General features: G+C 34.0%; 1 protein-coding gene across 1 annotated transcript; it reads left to right on the forward strand.

Annotated features, from left to right (window-relative positions):
• Positions 1–5091: 5091 nt before the first annotated feature.
• On the forward strand, positions 5092–8114 carry LOC132739659 (zinc finger HIT domain-containing protein 2-like). The gene is given in 5 exon segments (XM_060727408.1): positions 5092–5095; positions 5562–5743; positions 6900–7001; positions 7004–7177; positions 7180–8114. Coding segments are annotated over 5 exon segments (1026 nt in total). The 3' UTR covers positions 7744–8114.
• The last annotated feature ends 2674 nt before the right edge of the window (positions 8115–10788 follow it).

The following is a 10788-nucleotide window of genomic DNA, read 5'->3' on the forward strand; positions in this document are numbered from 1 at the left end:
CAAATACAAATGTTACTTCAAACCACATCTCCACTTTTTTTTTAAGAAAACCCGTAGAAAATCATCTAATGCATATGGAGTAATTATAGTGGTGTTTTGCCTACTTGTGGTAATGTATAGCTGAATTGTCATTGGTTTTGTCTGTAGATTGTGATTGTGAGCATTTAGAAATTGTGGCTTTATGAACAGTATGTTACTCTACATATAGTTATGAATATATCGTGCCTCTGAATACACATATGAGCCGCGTCATAACAAAACCAACATAGTGCGTTTGCGACCAGCATGGATCCGCGCAGTCTGATCAGGATCCATGCTGTTCGCTATAAGTAGAGAAACTGATTTTATGATGTCTGCTGAGTAATGTCGGTGGTATCCCTGGATTCATGCTGGAGTTCGCAGAAACCCATTATTGAATGGTTTTGTCAGTGACGCCGGCTCATATATATATGTAAACCACCACCTGTAAACAGATTTTGAAAAGGTTATTGAAAGAAGCCTTTTTTAAATTTTTTTTCGTTAAAAAACAGGGGGTTATGAGGTTTTTCCCTTTTTAATTTAAAGGCAGCAAACAAAGTATGTTTTCTTTTATTAATTATTATTTTTTCAGTAAGGGTAAAATGGTTTAAAAAGGGATCCCTATGGTGCGTAATGGGTCATTTTTTTTTTTGTGGTAAAAGTCATTTTTTTTAAACCCCAGGGAATTCGGTGCGTGGCTTGGATAGTATACATGTACATGACCACTTATTTTTTATAAATATTTTTTTTCCACAAATAAAATATTTTTTCATTCAAAATGTTTTTAAAATATCTTATTTTCAATAAATCAACAAAGAAAATTTGTTTTTAAAAATTTCATCCATATATACTATAAATATAGTACTATAATACCCTATAAGAAAGAAGAAATAGAAGAATATAAGTATACTACAATACAGTAGATGTTTATATTTATAACTTTAATTTTGACAATTTTGACACGTTTTCTGAGAACTGAAAAATAAAATATGTTTAAACTAACTAATTAAAATTTTTACGTGGGTTCGAATCATATTGGTGTCGAAACGCGATGAACCTTTTTTTTACAGAGTTATGTAACCCTTAAACATTAGCCCGGGCCCCCATTTTGGTACGGGCCCAAATCGGGTTTTTAAAATTTTAAACATTTCGGACTGGCCCATTTTGGACCAAAAAGGGGCTTTTTAAAAATTTTTTTAAAGAAATAAAACAGCTCAAAGAAAAAAATTGATTTTGGGGTGTAGAGGAAAAGGGAAGAAAAGGGAAGGCCTTTGGGGTTTAAAGAATGCCAAATAAAAAACTGTCCACGAAAAGTAAAAACGCCTTTAAATTGTTTTGGTTGAAATTTCCCAACAAAGGGCAGACAAGAAAAAGGGGTTTTTTGAAGGATTTTCAAAGATTGTTTTATGGAAAAAGGGTGAATTTAAAAACTTTTTTAATGGCTTTGGTTTTTAGGGGTTTTTATGGGGAGGGTGCGGAGGCCCGGCTGGTGGCTTCCGGTGGCCGCCATTTTCGATAAACCAAATTAACTGTTAATAGCAACTTTTTCGCTTAATAATAATATGTTGTTGAGGTGTACATAGTGAAAATGGAAGCGGTGCATAAAATACTGAATGACACCTTTAAAATAGAAAATGTAATAAACAAATGATTGTTTATTTTAACTGAATTCCCCTTTCATACTCATAGGCTTTGCCTAATTGCAGACAAATAAACATGCATTTGATTAATATGATGTCAACAAAAGCTAACCCTGGATTTTAAAAATTACATTTTTTTAGTTTTTAACAGGCAATAAATAAAGCAGGGATTTGCCAATGCGATTCAGTAATATTCTTGCTTATAAATTGACAAAATATCAGTTTTTCAAATGTGCGCAAACTTACAAATATAACCTTTTTTAGTAAAAAGAAAATCTTATTTTAGATCAAATCTTCACCCCATGTCTTCAAACTTCTCCCAGACAGGAGCTAAGAGAGAGGTCACCTCTCCCTAAAATTTTAGTTTATATGGTCGAGGGGTTAGTCGATGACTTCTAATCCAGTAATCTGTCTGGCGTGGGTTCGATCCCCGGGACATGCTTTGGTAGTTTAGCAGGGAGGAAGGTAGTCTAGTACTGGTGTAACTCTCCAGGAACGATGGTTAGGAAACTACCCGCCTATATGACTTAAATACTGTTAGGAAAAGGCGTAAAATGAAACAAAAAAAACATTAGTTTATTTAGCTACATGTATAGTCCTGAATTTATTATTTTGAGAAATTGTCTTAGTGCTTCAAATATTGACCATTTGATAAGAATAACCTCCAAGGCTGGAAAATTAAAGGAATTTGACTTTAATAAAGCATTTTCAATTTGGAGAAATGATAAGTAATATTAAACTTTGAACTGTTTGGCTCAAATCAAATATATTTTCACAAATTTGCTCTAATAAAGTTATTCTTTTCTTTTTTTTCTGTATTGTGTGCTGAGGAAAATCTTAATGAATTTTTTGGAGGGAGATTTTTCTCCCATATTGATTTCAGGCTAGGACTATCTCTGTAAAGTCTAGCCAAAATTTAACTTATTTCTTTAATCATAATGTAAAAAGAGACTTAGATCAGGGTTCTCGAGGACGCTTATTTCGGCGTCCCGGTACGCATGTTTATTACAGCTGGACGCAAATATTTCAGAGCAAGGATTCCACGTACGCTTAATTTTGCCTAGGGACGCATAAACATTACCGATTGTTTACAACCACTAATACACAAATACGTCAGCGCGTGTCAGTCTATAGGTAGGCGGTCCTATGCACATCGACCCGTGAAGCGATTAGCCAATCAGCGATAACGCTTTCGATCATTGATCAGACTAATGTATGTACACGCGCTGTAGGTGTAATTACCAGATGTAACACGAGATGATAATTTTATATATTTGATCAACAGTTGATTGGAAATAAGCAAATTTTACCGACAAAAGGATAAAAATACTGACTATTTACGCCGCAAGTTTAAAGACTGTTTTCTCAAATTACAAATGAGTGTAATTTTGAATTATTGTCGAATATTTTCGGCATTTTCTAGGCAAAATTTTGCTTTCGTTTCATTCCTGCAAAAACGTTCAATAAGAGTATTAGAGAATTTGAGATATTGTGCCGAAATTCCAGGACAACAAACCAAAATACACATACGCTTTTTCTTTGATATTTAGATTTTATCCGAAAGTTGATCCCGACCATCGGCAATTTCACTTCGCCAGAAACCCTAAAATTTCGCAAAAATTCTCAGTTTCCAAGCCAAACATGTGAATGAATTGTTTCCTTTATTATTCAATCAACATTAAATCTTTAAATATCGATCTTCAATTTGCCCCCTTTTGAAGATATTTGCTAAAATAATTGTCGATCGGATGAATCTCTAAAGCCCCAGTCACATTAGAGCTTACGACCAGTGAAGACCAGTTCACGATCACCGTGTCTTTGACAGTCGCAGGTTATCTTATTTAGGTCCCACGACCAATTTCAGTCATAGAGAGGTTTTTGAGCTTGCACAAAAACCTCCTTGCGATCAAACAGGTCGCTAGTGATCTTATAAGGTCTTAAGGCTGTCGTACGATGGTCGTTCGGAAGTGCGACAATCTTACGAACAGTCTTTTACAAATTGCCACTCGTCACTGATAATCTTAAGTAGTCTTTAGTAATCGTGTGATGGTCGTACGACAAGTTGTAGGTGATCGCATGTTATGTCAAAGGCAGTCGTAAGAAATCCCAGGCAATCTTGAGACCATCGTACGTTTACTTATGACCTGTCGTTCGATTGTCAATGATGACTTGTCTTACGATAGTCGCAAAAGTAATTTTATTTGTTCAAAAATGGTTTCAATCGCTGATGATCGTCAGTTTTACAAGTCGCCGATGGTCGCAAGTAATCGTAAGCTCTAGTGTGACTGGGGTTTTACACACTGTGTGAAGCTGTACACGATTTTTCTATTCATTCCGCTAAACGCTGCCTATATACATTTACGTTTTTTTCACAAATATAAACTTGTTGTCTTTAGAGTGGACTTATTTTACCAGAATAAAATTTGGTTTGGTATAAAAGTGAAAAATAAAAAACGATTTCCATGTGTTGATGCATTATAATGAAATAATTTCAAAATAAATATTAACAACAAAACAATAATTTTACTATGTAGTTCAGAGTTTGTTGTGAATAACTATAAACTTTTAAAGTCTCTTGAAGATTCAAAATATCAGCAATGCTATTGTGAGCATTAAATAACTAATCTGTAAACATATTAATTGAGACGCGCTTTTGGACTCCAACTTTTTCAGGGTTGGGAGTCCATGGACTCCATGTTTTAAAGTCCTAGTGAGAACCCTGTTAGATTTCTGAGGGAAAAGAAGCTCTAAAAATAAAAAGTTCCTGCCCAGGCCCACAGGTGTGCAGCGCGTTTGCCATGACTTACACTATACCCCTGTCCCCCCACTACAACCCAAAACATTTAATTATCATCCTAACATCGAAAGTATTAACAAAAATCAATTGATATGAAAAAAAATGATTGTTATGGCTAAAATTAAAAGGTATTTTACTCTCATTTTATATAGAAAATCACTTGCATATCAGTTTTCAGCGCATATATTTATAAAATCTTCACCGATCTTAACAATGTTGGTGTAGTCTTAGAATAATTACTCTTTAAGGAAGCAACACTGACTCTTTTGCTGATTATACATAGAAAGTAATATTCAAGCTCAAACTGCCAACAAATGAAACTTGCCAAGAGATCTGATTGCACTGTTTTGGTACAACTCTCACGAATAAAAGACACTAAATTCATAATAAATGAATAATTTTAATATTGTGCAAATAAATATGATAAAATTAAATTATTATTTGTAAAAACTGTTCAATCATCATATGAAACTATAACGCACCTTTTTTCTCCATATGTCAAATTTTTAATCCAAAATACTGAAGCAGATTGTTCCCTTTTATTTTCGTATAGAGTATTTTCATTAGTCTGAGGTTTTCACATAAGTGTTAATAACTGGGTTTTAAAGTGTATTTTTTTTAGCTCACCTGAGGGGTATGTGTAAGTTTTCAGAAGTTAGCTTTTGTGATAGCATAATGTCATTGGTCTGTCATTATTCATAATGTTGATAAACAACTCTTCCTAACCAAAACATGAATTTATACTTGAGTTTACAAGAATAATTCTTATGTGGCCCTTTATATTTATGGTTCTGAAAACTAAGTAGGTTACAAGAAGTAAAAGAAGAAAAAAAAAACAGTTACATAAAGGAAGCCTTTAAAAAATCTTTTTCATTGACACTAAGGTGGAGAGCTACGATAATTTATATGTAGCATCATGTCATGGTCAAAATTGGTCCCGTCCAGGGGGTCACTTTTTTACATAGATTTGTACAGGGAAAGAAAACACTTTATAAATGTTTTTCTTATTTCATTATTATTCTTAAAATATTTATTGGATTTAAATCATTCTGAATTATTTGCTATTTTGATTATCTTAATTTTTAAAAAATAAATTTACTTCTCAGGTTTAAAGGACTTCTCTGCTGATGCTGAAGACAAACAAAAAGTCCTTGACATGTTAAAAAGAGCAGAGACTGACCCAGATTTGAATGACCTTGATGAACCTGAAGATGACCTTCATGAAAGACTTCATGATCTTGACCTTGATAGAGATACTAGAGAAGTTTGGAATCGTCTCACAGATCAGGTAAATTGCTTTCTTTTCTATAATAAGAGCTTTTGATTTGATAAACAGTCTTAGTAATACTGATAGAGGTTACCTGTTTAATGTAATACGAGATTCATTTATTGGAGTATTAAGTATTAATGATTTGTCTTTTAGATTTCACCCCTTTTTCACACATTGTGGGTTAGGGGTGGCCTTTAATAGTTGAGGCAATAGAATTGTAGCCATTGTTTATCTCTAAGTGATCATTAGAAGCGACTGTGGGTTCAAGTAATGCAAGTTTATGCCTCATTTATCTCCATGTGGGGTGATTTTGACCCCTGGTGTTGCTTTAAAGATTGTAAATGTAACATCTAGACTTAGGTTAGCCAGAACCATCTTTCCTGTTCTGACACCATATGACCTATACTGCTTGGTGTGTCATAAACAAAACAAACAAACTATTAGATTTGTGGTGCTTTGGAGTACCAAGTTTCCTATCTGTTATGTGTAAGCTGCTTTTTTCATGTTTTATGCAACTACCCCATATGTGAATTTCTATATTTTAGCTTATATAATTTACAGTCCCATGGATATGTGAAATTTTATCAAAACTACTGCTAAAAAAAAAAGACCCTGGAATTTATTTAAAAAAATGAGTATTGTGATATAAGTGTTACCTTTAAAGTAAATGTTTATCTGAGTCTACTTTATTTCGTAAGATAAGGAAAAAAACACATCTTGCTATTTTTTAAGTTTCAGCTTTTACTACCAGGCATGATTGTAAATCTTATTATTTGATGATTTTGCAATGCTGAACTGGTATATATACTGTAGGTTACTCTGTGATTTGATTTCATTTAAGAAAGGGACTTTAACTGACTTCTACTGTTATGAACGTATTATTTAATTGACCCCCGAGATATGACAAAAAAAAATGTCTTAAAATCTGCATTAAAACCAGTAACACTAACAAATGTAAATTAAAATTGATTTGATTTTCATAGACACTTTTATGCATGTAGAAAAAATGAAAATGACATTTAGGATATCTTTATCTTTTTTGATAAACCCTTATTGAAGATACATGTACCTGTTATTTTATGTTGTTTTATATATCAGTTCTTTAAATCATAATATAAATTATAAATGGCTAGTTTAAACTCTGATATTAATAGCTACCTATCTTTTTGTGTAGGAAAAGAAAGAATTTGATATTATGGTGGGAGATGGTCGCCTTGGAAATCTTGTAGAGATTTGGACACCCTGGTGGATAGCAACAGCCTCTTTAGTTACTGAAGCTCTCTGAAGGAAGTTCATCAAGTGCAAAGTCAAGGGCACTCAGTGCTGTGCCAAATATTTTGTCAAGAAATTCCAAATATTTCAAACATATTAAAATCCAAACCCTCAGCAGATGTGAAGTACAATGTAATTAATGTGTTGTTTGTGTATTGCTATGTGTGCAGACTCCATAATGGAGAGCAGGTTACCATGGCAAACAGAGTGTGCAGCAGACATCTTGGAAATTGTCTGATGTTTTAGGTGAAGGTCACACATGTGGGTCAGTTGATGAAGCTGTGCAATTCTGCATGAGAAAGCTTGTAAATAAACAACAAAGTTTGACTCAAAGTCCAGAGTTTAATATATCAATATTAAAGGATATTGAACTCATCATAACTGGTATTGGGGAAAATGAACCATTGAAATATTTGATGGCAGCTTTATCAGAAATATGTCAAATTTTTAAGAAGGCATATAAAAGTGTGTGTAAAAAGGCAAAGGTAGGAGGGAAAACGTCGTTAAAGGAAACACTGAATAGATTGAAATCAACTTATTTTCAAGTTCTCAAGAAATGTGAATTTTATTTGAGCTGGACACAGACTTCTGGGATGGCTCTTCATGGAATGATTCCAGAGTTACAGATTGTTAATTCATTGTTGTCAGTCGAACTTGAATCTGTGAACCAGTCTAAGAGAGAATTAGAAGAGCAATGGGGTGGAAATGTGAAGCCGAGACGGAAGAAACTTATTGAAGAAATGTGAAGAAAACGAGACAGGTTTTATAAGGGATCCTTGGTTAATTAGTGCAGGTTATTTAGGTTTAAGGTAGATGATTAGTTAATTTTTTTTTCTCCACCACTAATAGTGGAGGAATATTGATATGGTGTTGTTTGTCAGCCTTGTCATTTGTCAGCCCAGACATTGATTTGTCAGTCTTTTAATTCATTTATCAGCCTTGTTATTAATTAGTCAGCTTTGTCATTAATTTGTCAGCATTGACATTAATTTGTCAACCTTGTTATACATTTGTCAGCCTTGTTATTAATTAGTCAGCTTTATCATTAATTTGTCAGCTTTGTCATTCATTTGACAGCCTATAAAAATGTTGTGAAGGTCCAAAGCCTTTGGGTCCCCGCTTTTCACAATCAGCCATTCTAATGCTTTCCTTACAGCTATTTGCCACATCATCGAAATCCCCATTCCTTGAACTCCTTCCTTGCTGCATAACTCAAAAATTTGCATGGTGATCTCAATTTTTTTTCGCTTAAAATGTTTCTGTTATCATATTCTAACAACATGCCAAGTTTAAAGAAATTCTATTGAACAGTTTTAGTTTTGCCTATGTCTTAATGAAAACTCCCGAAAAGGTCCTTAAGTTAATTAGCCTTGTGTTTGTAGATTCTAGCCCGCATGCATGAAGTTCATGTGCCTGTGGGAACAACAAATTATACTACTCAAAACATGCACTGATGCAGATTAACAGTGAAAACATTATTACATGTACTTTGCTGAATTGTTCTGCTAGAAATTTTTTTACAAACATTAATAATTTACACGATACAAATTAGTGGCAGTGGTATGGCCACCTAAGATGTACATATAAGCGTTTTAAGTCGTAAATTGCCCTAAAGACATATAAATAAGATTGGCCCCTTTTATCTTACCAATTTTAAAGTATCGTCTAGGAATTCAGTTCATTAAAATTGCCTTTTTTTGTTGCTCAAGAAAAACCACTAGAAAACATGCAACCTAGAAGCGGTCTAAAAAAACCTTTATTTCTGACGAATACGATGCATATCGTCATGGGAAATATCAATGTCATCTTCATACACATATAAAATGCAAACAATACATAAAATGGCTCCAACTTTATTTATATTTTTTCTTTTGTTGCTGTTGAAGTGTAATGCAATAATGCCAACATTATAACTAGAGACCTCAGGGTCAGCTGATGCAACTTTTTAGCTCAAGTGTCAAAGTGACAGAGTGAGCTTTAGTAATCGCTTTTCGTCCGTCGTCCGTCCATTGTCCTTGACTGTCAGGGTCAAATTAATAAAATTCTGTTATTTTATCCTATAGCAATGAGCACAGTTTAAGATGTTAAATTAAACTTTAATGTCAGCTGACCTAGATTTTGATAAAGTGACCTACTTTTGAACTGATTATCAGCTGACCCAGATAATGATGAAATGACTTAATTTCTTGTCCTTTAATGTACAGCTATGAAATTTGGACCATGTGCACAGTTTTATATTAACTGTGACAATCACTAAAAACTCATTTGAAGCTAGTATGGAGCATATTATCAGATTGTTATTTGGGCTTTATAAAGCCATAAGTGTAACATGAACAAGATTATGGTAATTGTTCGACATATGTGGGTAGGGAAAACCGGCATAGTGGGTACCTTTACAGATTCACAAAATGGGGTAATTTTGAAGTTGGGATGACCTGCATTCTTATCTATTGAATGGCAAGCATACACTTGGCCAAATCTTTTGACAGGGACTGGGACAGTTTTGATTTGTTACAGATTTTATTTTTATTTTGATGGGAATTGCTCTGAACGAAAGGGCCGGGGATTTTGTTTGCACATAAGGAGTTGGATTGGTGCAAGCCTTTAACCACAATTCAATAATGCATTGTATCAAAGGCATGCCCATCTGGGATTATCAGTAAGCAGAACTTGTTGTCATAAGTTTTGCCAGTCCAGGTTGATGGGTTTGCTAAGCAACATCTCTGACTATTTTTGCATATTTTCATCAGGCAGCTGTCAAATATGGAGATGTTTCCAAATAACAGCTACAAAAATCATAGTAAAAGCAGTGTTGTCCAAGTTTAATTGTTTTGTAAATTTGTCTTTGTTTGTTTGAGAGTTTTTGTACCAGCCTCCATATCCCTTCTCTTCTGCTTCACCTACAAACATTCCTAAGACATTGCAGCAAAAAACAAATATCTTATAATAAAAGAACATAACCAAAAGTGTTTTACGTTTTACAATTTTAAACACAATTTTAGCTGTTGGTGGCGATAATTTTAATTGTTTTTACTTGTAATATATCAATAATTTATAAAATTAACTTTTATGCAATAAATGCAAAAATATTTATTTATAGATTTATTATGCCCCCTTCAAAGAACTTCACAGGTACATTTGCCTTGTGTTGGAATTCTGACAGATCTTCCTCCAGCGGAATACCGTGTATCTCATAAAGGCGTTCCTGAGGCAGTCCTTTTACGATGCACTCCACTCCCCCAAGCTTAAACTTGGGTAGATAAAGTGCTTTGGTTGAGTGCTTCCGAAGACGCAAATTCTAGGAAAATGTTACCCGACGCGAGGGGTGTTACCTTTAAGCGCATGTTTGATCTTCAAATTGATTTCACTGGGAAAGGGTCCCAATTTTTAAACTTGTGATTTACCATTTAGCCCTTTTAGGACCCCCGCGTTCCTGGCTACTGCCTTGTTTACATCAGTGGCCCTCTCGTTTCCAAGGCATTGCCAAGGACACCCCAAGAGGTCCCCTAAATGATGACGGGATGGCCATATCTCATTTATGTGGCCACCCTGTACTTTTCATTGTAATTAAAAATTATTCACTGCGGACCAGCCGCCTAATTCATAAAAAGCTAGTAATATACTAGTATATTGATTTATAAAAGGTTCTTTTCTGTACGAAATCTGCTGTGGTCATAGTATTATTTTTTACAATAGGTTTACCCTTAGACTAGGGTCTAGAAAACTTGTTGATCATGGTCATGTAAATACATCATTAGATTTAAGAAAAGAGACGCTTGTTTTTTTGGTTG

Source organism: Ruditapes philippinarum, unplaced genomic scaffold (genome assembly GCF_026571515.1).
Source record: "Ruditapes philippinarum isolate M1 unplaced genomic scaffold, ASM2657151v2 ctg584_1_1_1_1, whole genome shotgun sequence".
Lineage (NCBI taxonomy): Eukaryota > Metazoa > Mollusca > Bivalvia > Venerida > Veneridae > Ruditapes > Ruditapes philippinarum.